Source organism: Barbus barbus, assembly GCF_936440315.1.
Source record: "Barbus barbus genome assembly, chromosome: 43".
NCBI lineage: Eukaryota > Metazoa > Chordata > Actinopteri > Cypriniformes > Cyprinidae > Barbus > Barbus barbus.
In genome coordinates this window covers 18,865,843-18,882,092 of record NC_136721.1, presented here as the reverse complement: position 1 = coordinate 18,882,092, position 16,250 = coordinate 18,865,843, and the positions used below count along the sequence as shown (strand labels likewise).

Here is a 16,250-nt window from a genome sequence, read left to right as displayed (position 1 = left end):
ATTGCCCACCAATTTTGTGAATGACTTTTTATGTCACACACAACAACAATGCCATCCACTTATCCCACACCAATACAGATGCACAGCCTTAAACACTTCCTGTCTGAAATTATAGCTACAGACAGTGGGTCGGATTCAATAATAAATGCATAGAATAGAGATTCATAAACTCATTCTGAATATGGATGTTCTTTCTTACCCGTGCGGAGCTGAGGGTGGTGTTGGTCATGAAGCTGGCTGAGGAGGAGGCCAGCGTATCAGGGTAAGAGACCATGGAAAAGGAGTCTTGAAACCCAGCTCCGCCACCTTGCCTCGCCTTCAGGGCCTCAATCTCTCGTCTCAGAACCAGGCCGTCAAATTTCTCCACATCCTGAGGGGTCACGAGCCCCCTCACCTCTGACAGCAGAGAGAACTGCAAATACACACACGTACAGAGCCGTGAATGTGACCGGGCTCGCGTTGATTGTTTTAATTTCAGGGGGTTTAATATGTCCATAAATGGGAATGTATTATGAGGTTATACTTGCTGTAAATCACCAGACAATGATGGCCCAATATACTGAGGGAACTTTTGGATAGTGTCAGTATTATGTATATTATTAGTAATAATTCATCCAGCCAGTAAAAGTCTTTAATAAAAAAAGATTTGAGCATAATTTTTTTTAAATTAGTTACACTACCACTCAAACGTTTGGAGAGTTTTTCATGTTTTATAAAATACAGTAGCATTGTGAAATTATTGCAATTTAACACAACATTTTTCTATTTTTAATATATTTTAAAATGTAATTTATTCCCATGATGACAAAGCTGAATTTTTCAGTAGCCATTGCTCCAGTCTGTCACGTGATCTTTCAGAAATCATTGTAATATGCTAATTTTAAGAAATATTTATTTCATATATATATTTAATATATATTTAATAAAATAATTGTATTATAATTATTATTAAAACAGTTGTGCTGCTTAATATTATTATGGAAACTGTGATATATATGAAGAGTCTAGTGCAAAAGCCTCTAAGTGCCATTTGAATTTTTTTCTAAAATGAGCATTTTTCTCAGGCTCTCGTGTAGGTTCAGTAATTTCACTTCAATGGCAATGAATGGGTTCTTTTCATTGCCATTAAAATGAAACATAAACATAGGAGCCAGAGAAAAATGGCAGTCATGGCAGTTAGAGGCTTTTGCATTGGAACTCTTCATATACATACATAAAAGTTAAAAAAAATAGCATATATTTGAAATTGACATTTTTGTAACATTATAAAGTCTTTTCTTTCACTTTTCGATCAGTTTAATGCATCCTTGATAAATAATTGTATTAAAAAATAGTGTATCCTTAAAAATGTACCATCATATACTAGCATTATCATCATAAGAAAATAAATAAAAATATACAAAGATACAAAAAACTTGCATAGTTTAAAATAAATACCATATTAATATAACATTTTAAATCTTAAAATAAAAATAAAATCTTAAAAAATACAATTTTATAGTAATAACACTAACACTACTGTATTTTGGTAGAAATGGCCAAATATTAGCCTGTGTGTAGCATGCACATTTTCTGAAGAGATAAATAAAGGGTAATGTAAATGCCTCCACCTTGGCATGTGTATTGAACAGCTCAAAGAGGGCCATGACCAGCTGCTCAACACCGATGTGACCATCACGGTACTCCTGGATGTAGTAGCCCATGGTCTGCCTCTCTGGTTCAGTCAGCAGATGTCTAGCCTGTTCCTCCAGCATGGCCCTACTCTGGTTCACCAAACTGGACAGAGTCACCTGAGATCCTGCCACACCTTTATAAAAGCCACCCTGAGGAGAATAGAGAAAAGAAGAAACGCAAATATTTCAAAAGAATATATGCAATATTAATACTAATATTCAAACACCTGTGGCTCATTGAGCCTCAAAGCACACATTTGAAATCTTCCAACGTCACTGGATAAGCCTCTGGTTCATTACTGATATTCTAACACTCATCTCCATGATGTCTCTTACCCTCCTCCCTATTTGCTCTCTCTCATGTTTCAGCCTCTGTCCCCGAGAGCAGCTTTTCCTTTAATTATTCTCCTAATCAAAAAGCACTGCTCCAGAATCAACACGATCATCGATCAGTGTTACGCTCAGCCTAGAAATGGCATGCTCTCCAAGCAAAGGATGATACCAAAACACTCCAACAAACCAATATGGAAAACTAGCTAGATAACTAATTTGCTACCGACCTATTAGGTGGGTTTGATGTACACTTTAGATCAATCACATATGTCTGCTTGAACAGCCTATTGACTGTCGCTGGGTGGAGATGCATGTTTGTCGGCCGTCTGTTTTGCAGGTGCAGTCGAGCAGCACTAGTGTCTATGTTATCAAGCCGTCAAAAGACACAAGGCTTTGAACTGAGCTCGATCAATACAGACAGAGACAGTGGTTGAAGTGAGTGAATGCTGATCATGCCTGAACTATTCTTGCCCTTATTCTTTTCTGTCTCTTTAGAACAAAGTGGGTTTTGTGTTTAAACGCTGCAAGTTAGATAAGCTCTGTGGTACAGCACTCCCACAGGAATTAATGCATTTCCGTTGCATCAAATGACAGACCATTTATTTTCACAGTATTTTGGAGGAAAATTCCCTGACCGGTTTGACCCATGAGGCTAATGTCCTTTCCTGGACATTGAAGAATAACTAGTTGAGAAAGTTGCTGTTCTTGCAAACCCAAGATAGAGACTAAAAGAATGCAATTACGAACAAAACTGGCACAGTAAACAAATACCTAGGAAATTATGTAATATATAAATGTAATACAATACAATTTGTGTAAGTAAAAAAAAAAATGCTGCCCTGACCTAATACATTACTCTCACCAGGGACATAGACTATAATTTATGCCATCCATTTACTTTATTTCCACTTTCTCTTTGTTTTATTCTGAAAACCCTTAGTTAGAAACTCGTGAGGTCGCTGTGCTGTTGAACTCAAATTCATCCTCACCCAGAGAACGAACTGTTTCTGAAACGTTTTTTTAAAATTTGAATAAAATGAAAACTAAAAGAACTTCAAATAACATAGGCCAATATTTTATTCACAATAGAATAGTGTTGTCACGATACTGGAATTTCTAACTTCGATACGATACCTTGAAAAATATCGATACTCGATACCATGAAAAAAACTGCCACAATATTAAGGGGGTAATTTGTTTAATTTAAAGATAAATGTAACAAGTCGAGAACATGCGGTATATTTTACATGAACAAAAAAATGTCTTGAGGTACTGCATTTGTTGATTTATTTATTAATCTTTTATTAATCTTAGTTAAATGTTAATTGAAACTAACGTTTACTAATACATGTACTAATTAAAATCCAAAGTTCTATTTGTTGATATTCTCATTTGCTTCATAACCAAAATATTTCCAGATATAGGGCCCTATGAAATCCGTTTGATTTTTCCCCAAATTCCGTTTTATTTTTTTCTACATTCAATTTTTTCCATTTTAATTTTTCTGGATTCCGTTTTTTTCCGTTTGAATTTTTCTGGACTCTTTTTTTTTAATGGTCAAATGAAATGCTATTAATCTAAAAACATGTCTAATTCATTAAAATCATGAAAATTATACAATTTAACATTTAATTTATTAACAGTGTAACAAAAATGACACGTTTAGGGCCGTATGAAATGTTTTATTTTTTTCTCACCTTATGTTTTATTGTTACCAAATTCTGTGTTTTAGCATGTCTATTAGGCTATTTGAATGCATACAAACTATTTTTATTTATTCTTACAGTAGCCTTATGAAATGTGTTTTCCCCCTCAGAAATTCTGTGTTGTGTATTTAAATTTTACTGGATATCAGATGAAGGCATAAAACAATTTTAATTAATTTATATTTGAATTAATGAAAATTAAACATTTACATTTTTGGCAATTGAAGGGGATTTACTATTAAAATTAAAATATTTTGTGATTATTTCTTTAAAAAAATTAACAGTAGTAGTAAGTAGTAGTATTATGTACATTCTACTAAATAATAGTAATATAGCCTATTTCTGGCACACGGTCTTTAATAGGCTGTTAAACTGAACTTTTATTTTGACGGGTTGCCGTGAATACTTCTAAAGTTCTGTGTGTGTATGATATGATGCTAGTTTTACTCAAATTAAATGGTAAAATGCTCGTAAAGTGCCTTTCAGATCAGTTCTGGAGATATTGTTGATGTATTTATGTCCTCATTGAGACGGCAGACGCTGAAATCACCGCGAGCGCCACATTAGTAAACACAACCGCACGTGCAGCACATTCACACAGAGACGCGTAGAACATGCAGGATTCATATTTAAATCCACTTTTGCAGCTTAATATTTACAGATACTAGTCCATATCGCGATTTGATTTAAGTGTAATGACCTACTTTTGATTAATTCATCCAAACTTTGACAAATTCTGTGACATTCCGCGTTAAACTGTAAATTCCGTTTTTATGACTGGATTCCGTGGCGTTCTCTGCATCGCGGAGATCATAGATCCCTACAGATAGCGCTCCTGCTGTGTTCTTTAACAACCAGAGCAGTCATCTTTCTATTCACTTCACTTTTGCTATTTAACCAGAGCGAAGGAGACCAGTGCGGTCACATGTGGTGCTTGTCCACGCGCCTTTGGAGAGAAGTGAAAGTGACAGCTCGGCTAGTATCGGTGTATCGATACTTCGGGAAATTAATATTGGTACCGTTCAGATATTTCAGTATCGATATTTATCGAAATATCGATATTTTTGACAACACTACAATAGAACATATATAACATAACAAATGTTTAAACTGAGAAATTTTATGCACAAAATGAGCTGTCTGTCTGATGCACCACATGCTCTCTATAGGTGAAAGCTCTGGACTGCAGGCAGGCCAATTCAGCACCCGGACTCTTCTACTACGAAGCCATGCTGTTGTAATAGCTGCAGTATGTGGTTTTGCATTGTCCTGCTGAAATATACAAGGCCTTCCCTGAAATAGACATTGTCTGGAGGGGAACATATGTTGCTCTAAAACCTTTATATATACTTTCAGCATTCATAGTGCCTTCCAAAACATGCAAGCTGCCCATACCATATTGGATTGGATTGGATTCAATTTATTGTCATTGCACATGTAGGTACAAGGCAACGAAATGCAATAGAGAAGAAGAAATACAGCATAACATGAGGAAAGAGAGGAGAAAAAAAAAGTGTCCTCACACTACGTCCTTGGAAGAGAGTGCAGTGTGAGAACAGACAAAAAACCTCAGCATAAAGCACAGTCAACACAGGAACATAACTTGCATAGTAATCCTAGTTCAGACGAAACAGCCATCCGGCCAGCAGCCATTACAGCGCAAACCCACGGACCCGTTAACACCTGACAGGATGAAGCGACGAAGGCGTGGGATGGGGGTAGGGAGGTGTATGAGTGTGTGTATGTGTAAGTTCGTGTGAGTTCGTATGCCTTGAAATCCGTTTCGCCAGCACTCCAAACCAGTCGACTCAGTTCGCAGGTTGTGATGCGACATAGCAATTGCCATGGAAACGACCTTGGACAGAGCACAAGCGCCCGACAATAACAAGGTGTTTTTGGGAGGAGGGAATGGAAGAAAGAGCGTCTCCCTGCAGTATTCACCGGAGAGTTGATACCAGAGCGGCCTTGCCAAGCCGTTCTGTTGTGGGAAGCCGGAAAGAGATAAGATTGTTTTGTCTTAGTGCGAACAGCTGTCTTCCAGTTTCACAGCTATTCTCATTGTCCATTCTGATCTCCATGTCCATCAATTTTTCTTTCCAAAGCCGAGAGCTTAGCCGTGATCAAATCCATATTGCGGTTAATCGCCTCAGTCTCCGAGGCGACCGCTCTGCCCACAGACTCCATCATGACGGGCAGCCGTGAGAGGTTTTGGATAGCCAGTCCCGTCTCCTTAATTTTCTGATAATTTAGGGCAACGCCTAATCCAAATAGCAGAAACCCAGTTATCATTGTTCCGAATAAGAAGATGTCTTCAATGTCCTCCACGGAGAGAGCCGCCAGACACACGACCCGCCATCTCTCCCATGCGTCCATCGTGTAGCCAGCAGCAAACGTCCCAGCGGGACATTCCGGTTCTCCAGATCCCGCTTTCCTAGTCGAGAAGATGGTGTCAATTGCATTTAGAGACCAGTTGATCAGATCCATAATTTCGGTTTTGTAAATAGTGCAGCGAGAGTCTCTTAAGAAGGACAGGACAATACAAGAGAGCAAGCAGGGAAGTTCAGGAGGGAGGGAGGGAAGAAAAATGCGACCGCCTTCGAACAGAGCCAAACGAGAATGCACTCATGCACCCCCATACCATCAGAGATGCTGGCTTTTAAACTGAACGCTGCTAACATGCTGGAAGGTCTCCCTCCTCTTTAGCCCAGAGGACATGGCATCTGTGATTTCCAACAAGTATGTCAAATTTGGACTCGTCTGACCATAGAACACTTTTCCACTTCGAAACAGTTCATTTTAAATGAGCCTTGGCCCACAAGACACGTCAGCGTTTCTGGACCATGTTCACATCTGGCCTCCTTTTGCATGATAGAGCTTTACTTGGCATCTGCAGACGGCACGGCAGATTGTGTTTACCGACAGTGGTTTCTAGAAGTATTCCTGGGCCCATTTAGTAATGTCAATGACAGAAACATGCCAATGAGTGATGCAGTGTCGTCTGAGGGCCCGAAGACCACGGGCATCCAACAGAGGTCTTCGGCCTTGTCCCTTAAGCACAGAGAGTTCTCCAGTTTCTCTGAATATTTTGATGATGTTATGCACTGTAGATGATGAGATTTGCAAAGCCTTTGCAATTTGACATTGAGGAACGTTGTTTTAAAGTATTCCACAATCTTTTTACACACTCTTTCACAGATTGGAGAGCATCTGCCCATCTTTACTTCTGAGAGACTCTGCCTCTCTAAGACATCTCTTTTATAGCTAATCATGTTACAGACCTGATGTCAATTAACTTTATTAGTTGCTAGATGTTCTCCCAGCTGAATCTTTTCAACCTGTAGCAGGCATCAAATTTAAACATTTATGTTCTCTATGTTCTATTGTGAATAAAATATTGGCTCATGTGATTTGAATGTCTTTCAGTTTTCTTTTTCTTTTTCTTTTAAAAATGTCCCAACATTTTTGGAATTCGGGTTGTAGTACTGTGAAATATTATTACACTTTCAAATAACTGTTTTCTATTTGAGTATATTCTATAATGTAATTTATTCTTGTGATGCAAAGCTAAATTTTTAGCAGCCATTAATTCTTCAGTGTCACATGATCTTTGAGAAATCATTCTCATATGCTGATTTGGTGCTTAAAAAACATTTCTTATTATTTTCAATGCAGAAACTTCTTCATATTTTTTGTGGAAACATATTTTTGTAGAATTCTTTGATGAATAGAAAGTTCAAAAGAACAGCGTTTATTTGAAATAGATTTCTTTCTGGTAAAATATTACTGTCACTTTTGATAAACCTAATGCATCCTTGCTGAATAAAAGTATTTATTTTATTCAAGTGTCTCGGTCTAGTTTGATGTTGAGAGGTTCAAAAGCCCTGCCCTCCACAGCACTCTGGGATATCAGCTCCACTGCTCAATTACAAAAAGCAAAGCTTGAGCAGAATCTCTCCAACAAAAGATGATCAATAAAACTAGCAAGAAAAATGTGAGGTTTTATAATTCCTTAAGAATGATGATTCCCAAGATGGGATCGATCATGCACCATCTGTAGTGTTACAACCTTTATGGTTACCCATTATGACATCACTCGACTGACAGCCTCTTTAATCACAGGAACATATAATTGCTGATCAATATCATAACTTTAGGACAGCACAATCAGAACAAGTGTTTTGCCCGCCAGAACCACGTTGTGAGACTCAGAGAGCAGAAACTCCAGCCATGTCCCCACATCACACCCCAGTGAATTTGAATAGGGCTCGAATGAGACAATTTATCCCTAGATTGAGCTTTATCTAAAAGGAACTTGAAATAACTCACCTCTAAAAATAGCGGAAAGGCATTTTCTCTCAAATAAAATAGAATGCAAGTCAGGAAAGTGCAGAGAAGTTAATCCTGAAGTGGGACTTAAAGTAATATAATTATAATATAAAATAATCAGCACAACCAAAAACACAGATAGATAGTTAGGTAGATAGATAGATAGATAGATAGATAGATAGATAGATAGATAGATAGATAGATAGATAGATAGATAGATAGATAGATAGATAGATAGATAGATAGATAGATAGATAGATAGATAGATAGACAGATAGATAGATCTATCAAAATGATGTAAAAACATCATTAATTAATCTCACTCCTGCTGTCACATTACCTCTAACTGCTAAAACATAAGGCCACCGAGCAATAAATTAAATAATTAGATGATCAAGATCAGTGTCACCTTGGTTAGACGTTAATTAAAATGACAAATGTTTGGGTTCGGGAACTGCTGTCGGTTACAGCTCTATCTGTCTCATTATCAGATTTTTAATATAACCGACGACATGGGGAAAATGACTAAGCTTTTCAACAAGGCACACCATCTCGGTTCTCAGACAATATTACCGTCCCTGACTATGGCCCATGTTGAAATTGGAGCTTCATTTCCTCCCTCTTGAGCTACATTAAGTCCTGCGCTTCAGAGAGCACGTCTCTCCCGAAGAGATGATAGAATTCTACACCTCTCTTTAGAACAGTGGCAGAGCGGAGCAGTCAATAGATGTCCTAAAGGCACACCAGAGATAAGCTCTCACAGATAAGCAAGCTTTCTTGTATATAGATCAAACCAAACATAAAAACAGCCTGTCAAACCATGTGTCAATAGAAGTTCACACAAATCTTAAAACAAACTCATTTGGATAAAGGAAAAATGCAGTTTACAGCCCCTTGAAGAATTATCTTGACCTTGAAGTGCAATCATTTTATAAATCATGTTAAAAATTTTACAATACCAGTTTAATGTGTAGACACAACTATAAAACTATAATATCTGAAATATATATAATATTTATTAATAAAATTATAAAAACATTAAATCAATACATAAAATCAAGTCTGAAGCAGAATTTTCCATTTGGATAAACAATGGGAACCAAAAAAGGAAAAAAACAACAACAAATAAACAGTAGTGGCGTATAAATTATACATCACCTTTCACCTTTAAGTGAAATATTGCAGAAGGGACTGGAGGGATTTGTCAAGTGACCCTCCCGTCACATTTTCACAAATGTTCAATCTTTTTATGTTTTATTCTGCTTTGTTTACTTTGCTAATGCCATTGTGCTGGACCCCAGAGGGCCGCCGTAGTTCTCGTCTTAAAAGGGCAATGTCAATTGGGAGAATTCAATTAGCTTCAAAATGAGGGCAGCTGAAATGGGTTTAAGCTGCAATGAGTTGGCAAAGAGGGGGTTGGCGTCAAACAATGTGAGTCTCGCTTGGGATATACAGAGATTTCACATCAGGCAATGGAAATAAGTGCCTTACTCAGCGAAGACTCAACAAGGTCACACAGCGAGGAATTCTGGTCTGCGAATAAGCAAAAAAAAATCTGATGCAGAGTAATTGTAATATTGCAATTCTCCTATATGATTGGGACAGATCCATTGTGACTCTGTTTTTGTATTTTCTGAGCGCTGCGAGTGTTAAACTAGGCGGAAAGCGTAAAATGCAATCAGACGTGAACCCACTCTCAAATATCTGAATCAGAAATGAGTTCCAGCTACAGTAAATGCAACAAATATGGGGGTGGTGATGGCGCAGTGGATAAGACACATGCCTTTGGTGTGAGAGACCCGGGTTCGAATCCACTGTGAGACACCAATGTGTCCCTGAGCAAGACACTTAACCCCCTAGTTGCTCCAGAGGTGTGCGACCTCTGACATATATAGCAATTGTAAGTCGCTTTGGATAAAAGCGTCAGCTAAATGAATAAATGAAATGAAATAAATGAAATATGAACTGGTTTCTGTCTGTTGAATGTGTGATACAGTTTAGAACGTTTCTGAAAAGTAATAACAAACCAAAACATCATAATTTTCTGTGTTTGCCCCCCATACAAGTTTAACTTGCTCCTACCTGACCTACAATTAATCAAAGCACCCCTCACTGAGCTTCGCACAATTACTTTTCCAATTATTAATTGTCTGCAGGGAGCTTTAAATGTATACTGATGAAAACATAATGAAGCATTTTTGTGATTATCAATTTATACGCCTGGATCGCTCTGCAGGCAAATGCTGGAAAATCTTCTTAGGGTACTGAAAGACTAAAAAACTGTTTGCTATATAACCACAAAAATATTGCTTCTGTTAAGCAATGCATGTTTGTTACGACATGCATTTTTACTGCAGCTACTGTGATGATTTTATGAGTTAAAATATTTAACTGTTATTTCATAGGAATTGCATAATGTACAGTATGTGTATCCACATACAATTACACACTTATGTCTACATATCAGGAGTGATTTATGACTGACTGTGCCTTTCTCACACAAACTGATGTATGTAACTTATCAATGTCCTCCGAAGCATCGCAGAGCTGCGAGTCTTTGGAATACAAAGTGAGTACTGCAAAAGCTCATAGCCCACAGACATGAGCCCAGACACTTAATCTAACCGTGTCCTTTAGCCTGTCGTTCCCACTTGTATGCAATAATCAGCCCCATCGTAATAAGTTAGAGCTCCCGCACTGCCCAGGCTTTATTGGAATCTGTTGTTTTGTGCATAAACCTCGGCTTACAGAGAAGGACCTTGTAAAACCCTGATCATCGGGTGGGTCACCTTGCTGTTTTTATTCCTCTTCACATTCTCACTGCCTATGTCTTATCCAATCCTGTCTTTTATATGTCTTCTATTCTTGGACTCTCTTCTATCCATATTAGTTCATTTTTCATAAGAGTTATTCCTGTTATGAAGGCCATTTTCGTGTCGCTAACATATATCTTGAAGGGATAGTTCACTCAGAAATGAAAATTATGTCTTCGTTTCTCATTTTGGTTGCTATTTTTTGGTTACCATCTATTTAAAAAAATTCTCAGAATATCTCCTTTTATGTTCCACAGAAGAAATAAAGTCAGGTTTTGGAACGACAAGAGGTTGAGTAATTGATGACAATTCTTATTTTATAAAAATAAAATCTAAATTTTTTGTGTATGTACTGATGAATGTATGTGTGTGCATATGTATATTTTGTTATTATTTTGTGTAGTATTATTCAATATGTTTTGAATATTTGTTGTTTTTGTCTTGCAATTTTATCTTTCAATATACTTTATGCATTAATTCAATATTAGTATTGCTAAGCAGAAAAGTCAATAAGCTTCAACTCAACTCCGCTCTTTTGGGTAAACTATTCTTTTAATATACTTCATAAATAATACAGTCATAATTTTTATAGATGAAAATTCTATTAGTTTGTTTCCACACAAAACAAAGTAATACATTTAAATAAATTCACTAATATGTTTTGCTGCGCCCCCAGATGCTTCTCTAATTAAACTGCCAATTTACTAAAACCTATTCCAGGTGTTTCTTTATTTTTTTCCTTTCCCCAGCAGAATGTTTAAACAAAACATGTTTTATTAAGAATATTGTTTTAATTGATAAATAATTTATGTGTGTCCCCAATTTATATGGGTCTTTTGTATTACAATCTTTGGCCTTAACTAACAAAAACAGTTCACTATTGACTTTGTCCTCCTGAAAGTAAATTTTTTTTATTCAAAACCAACAGAAAAATGATAGAAATCATATAATTTTAAAAGATGGTTAAATGTCAAAGTACTGTAACGTATTTTCAATCTGCATTTGCAAATGAGTAACTTCAATCAATTTAATTAATAATAAGTTTAAGTACCTGATCTTGATCAAAACACATCTGAAAGTGTGGTGGTATATGCTTTCATAGAAATATGTTCTTATATTACACAAGCATATTTATTTTCTAAAAGTCACAGTTCAAAAGGTACCACATAAGAGACTGACCCTACTATTATTTCCTGTTCTCTCATATATATTGCAATACAGCTCTACACCAGTCTCACACACACACACACACACACACTGATGGTAAGAATGTTAAGTGCATGTGTCTTTTGTGGAAACCAGTCTGAATACAGATCACCTTGGATACCATATGCCCAGGGGATCAAAGCCACTTGGCAGCGTCTACCTGACACTCTCTTTACCCAGACCAAGACGATAATTTACAGCGATACCACCTTCCTCTTTCATCCCATTCTCTTCCGTCTCTTGCCCTTCCTATGTCTTTCGGTTCTTCTGTTCTCCTCATTATGTCCGCAAAACGTCCTCTTTCTTTCTAGCCACAGTACAGAAACAGGTGTGTGATTGCCTGCCTAGAGTCAGAGCCACAATCCCCCTGTTCCCATATCAACCAATAATGATATGTGACCAAATATGAAATGACCTGTAATTTTGACTCCTATTCTCTTGCGATTAGTCTGGCTAAGGTAAGTTCTTTAGTTCACGTTCTTTAGGTTATCAAAGCAATGCAAATACATGAGTCTGATCTATTATGCAGCTTAATCACTGACTATGGTCATTTGCATAACAACAATATATCCTCACTACGGAGGACAAAAAAAAGAGGCTGTTTGAACATAAATAGAACTGCAAAAAGATCCTGGAGGCATTTGATTAGGCTGCATTCCTGTTATTCCGCAGCTTTTGAACTTTTAAAAAATGAATATACTGTATCTTTCATGCATTGTAGAGAAGTGTTCAAAAAAGTATACAATACTTTCAGAAGTATGTTCCGGTCAAACTCTGGCACTTACAAAGAGTCTTGGGATAAGTGAGCAAAAAGACACTTTTTGTAATGTCTATAATTAACGTATGTATGTACTGTAACTAATTATCTTCATTTAGAGGTCTTATTTTCTATTATTACATTTTAAGTAATTTAATTACACTTCATTTGAGTATTTTTTATATCAAAATGTTTCAATATTAATATAATGCATTAACATTAATTTGTTTACATTTAAATTTAACGTGGAATCATTTGACAGCTCTAATTAAGATAAATGTACCATTATATGACCATTATAGGTTCTTATTAGCAACTCTGTAATGGCAATAAATAGGGTACAACTATCCTAAATGGTCTGGAGCTCATCAAGATTTGCAGAGCGCTCTTCAAAAATCACCTTAACTATCTTGCTTACTCTTTTTAGCACTGCTGAAACCAAACTGTGAAGAACATTCTGTTCAAATATAGAAACACGGTACTCACCTTTGTTGATGCTGATGCTCCCTGGTCCAGAGAGAGGCTACGAGAGAGGTAAACATGGAGAAATCAATACCATATACATGCTCTACAACCTCCTCAAACATCCACAAATAGGCACCGAATCATACAGAGACACTGACACACTGCCATGTATGAAAGTGAGCTAGTTTCTGGTTCTAGATTTAGGAATTTGATCAGGTCTAGATGCTTTTCTCAGGTCTAAGGGGAAATTATGGACAGCCAAAACGTTTTGATAAAATACAATCCCATTTAATAGTTTGAGGTTATTCATTTTTATTATTATTTTTATTTTTTAGAAATTAATGATTTAATTCAGGAAGAAGCATTACAATGATTAAAAACCATTACATTGACAATAAAAACTTTTAAACATTTCTATTTGAAATGCTGTTCTTTTGAATGTTCTATTACTCAAAGGATCCTGAAATTTTTTTTATTACAATTTCCACAAAAATATTAAGCAGCACAACTATCTTCAACATTGACAATAATAAAAAATGTTTCTTAAGCACCAAATAAGCATATTAGAATGATTTCCTATATATTACATTATACTGTATTACATGATCACAGCTAAATGGACAATCGCTTCATTCTCATTCTCTATACAAAAACATTTGTATAATGATCACTAAACTGTTTAATTGAACATTGTGACAACAGCTTTCCAACATAGCTGTGCTTCACATCTCTCGTATTACTCCGCAACTGTTTTGCAGTCATATCAAAAACAGCTATTTATCAAATTGTCAATTTGGTCAGTAACAATAATCTGTTCTGGTTAGTTCTGTCCTTGGCTTGAATTTGTACCCAGACCACCAGGAGCTTGATAATCAGCTTTTTTTTTTTTTTTTTTTATAAAATGCCACCTTGCATTTTTCCCCTGGCATGACAGCAGAGCACCCGGCTCACCTCATCAGCTGACCTCCATTAAAGAGAAGGTCCAGAGAACTGGCACCAGACACACCTGAGCTGCTTTATGATCCCGTTAGTGTGCTGTGCACACACTCACAGGTTCATATTCTCCAAAAACAGGCTGTGAAAGACCAGCAGTGTCTGAAATAATCCCATGAACAGACTACTTAATTTACAGTCCTCCAAATGCGAGTGGCCCGGGCGTTTGGAAAGAAGCTGATGTTCAGAATTAAAATATTAAAACTCAGCAATTGAATAATCTGCTCTTAAAACAGTAAATTAAACTAAGCCTGGAAGCTTCACCTCAGTCCTAATTAAATTACTGTGTCTGAAATGTACAGTGCATTTTTAATTTATTAAACAAGAACATTAAGTCTCAGCACCAAGGCATAACTTGGGTTGTATTTAAGTACAAATTAACAAATCAGCATACTATTTGTCTTAGGTGAAATATTAGTATTGCTTAATGAACAATAGAAGGTGCTAGACTTTTAGATACTTCTAGAAATGTACAATAAATGCTAAAAAAAAAATGCTGGGTTAAATACAACCCAGTGCTGGGTGAAATATGGACAAACCCCAGAACTGTTTCTTTTTTGACTCAGCGGTTGGGTTAAATGTTAAATGTTTAACCCAACCTTCTGGGTAGTAACTGTTTCCGCTGGGTCAAAACTACCCAATTCCTGTGTAGGCAAAAGTTTACTTAAAATATGTACAGTACTGATATTTTTGTGTTTTCACTTCTGTACTTCTTTCCTGCTGGATGTTGGAGACCAACAAAACTGTCAGTAAATGACATGGCACGTGCTGATTGATCTAGTCGGTGACCTTGGATATTATTATTTTTTACACTGCACCATTAAAGGAATAGTTTACTCAAAAATGAAAATTTGCTGAAAATGTATTAATCTGTAGGTCATCCAAGAGTTTGTTTCTTCATCGGAAAAGGTTTGGAGAAATTTGGCATTACATCGTTTGCTCACTAAAGAATCCACTGCAGTGAATGGGTGCCGTCAGAATGAGAGTCCAAACAGCTGATAAAACCATCACAATAATCCACAAGTAATCCACACGACTCCAATCCATCAATTAACATCTTGTGAAGTGAAAAGCTGCATGTTTGTAATAAACATTTCCATCATAAAGACATTTTTAACTTCAAACCGTCACTTCTGGCCAAAAAAAAATGAGTTGCCTATCCAAAATAGTCATCTCATTTGAATCAGGAGAGAAATCAAGCACTTTCTACAAGCAAAAACAGTTCTAAACAAATATGTTGGTGGATTTTGATGTGGGAGACCAACGGCTATGGACATTTTCACTGGAAAACGCATTATTACGGATTATAGATTGGCCAGAAGTTAAGTTTAAAGATATAATGCCATAATTGTACATTTGTTTCTTACAAATATGCAGCTTTCAGTACACCAGATGTTAACTGATGGACTGGAGTGGTGTGGATCTCTTGTGTATTATTGTGATATTTTTTTTATCAGTTGTTTGGACTCTCATTCTGACGGCACCCATTCACTGCAGAGGATCCACTTCGTCTCTTCTGATGAAAAAAACAACTTATCAACATCTTGGATGGCCTGAGGGCAAGCAATGCAGTCTGACAAATCAGATTTAGCAAAGCAATAATGATATTGCAACATTTTTCAGCCTTTTGGCTGATATACATTCAAAAACACTGATTCATCCAGGAACGAAACCAGTTACTAGCTTTCCCATCTATGCACATGACTCCTTTATCTCTCTTACTTTCCTTGTTTCTTCACATTCTCATCACCACGTCACTCACCCCGTGACACTGCTGTTGGCTGAGCTGTCTGTAATCTGCGAGCTTGTGATCCACTTTGTCTCGCCCACTACGGTGCGGGCGTGCGGCAGTCGCCCGACATCCTTCACTGTCATCATCAGGTGGTGTGAAGACTTCAGCACTCGTACGGCCTCATCATGTGGGATGCTGAGGAAACTCCGGCCATTAACCTCCAGGATCTGATCGCCGACCTGTGGA

The 16,250-nt window shown here is 36.8% G+C and overlaps 1 protein-coding gene across 1 annotated transcript in view; it reads right to left on the bottom strand.

Annotated features, from left to right (window-relative positions):
* The window catches only part of LOC306862338 (whirlin-like), a gene marked incomplete at both ends in the record, with an annotated part of 84,027 nt that overhangs the window by 11,740 nt on the left and 56,037 nt on the right, over positions 1-16,250 (bottom strand). Inside the window, 4 exons of the mRNA XM_079405094.1 lie at positions 200-412; positions 1,611-1,823; positions 13,301-13,337; positions 16,035-16,243. Of these exons, the coding sequence (XP_079261220.1) occupies positions 200-412; positions 1,611-1,823; positions 13,301-13,337; positions 16,035-16,243 (672 nt within the window). The remainder of the gene's footprint in view (positions 1-199; positions 413-1,610; positions 1,824-13,300; positions 13,338-16,034; positions 16,244-16,250) is intronic.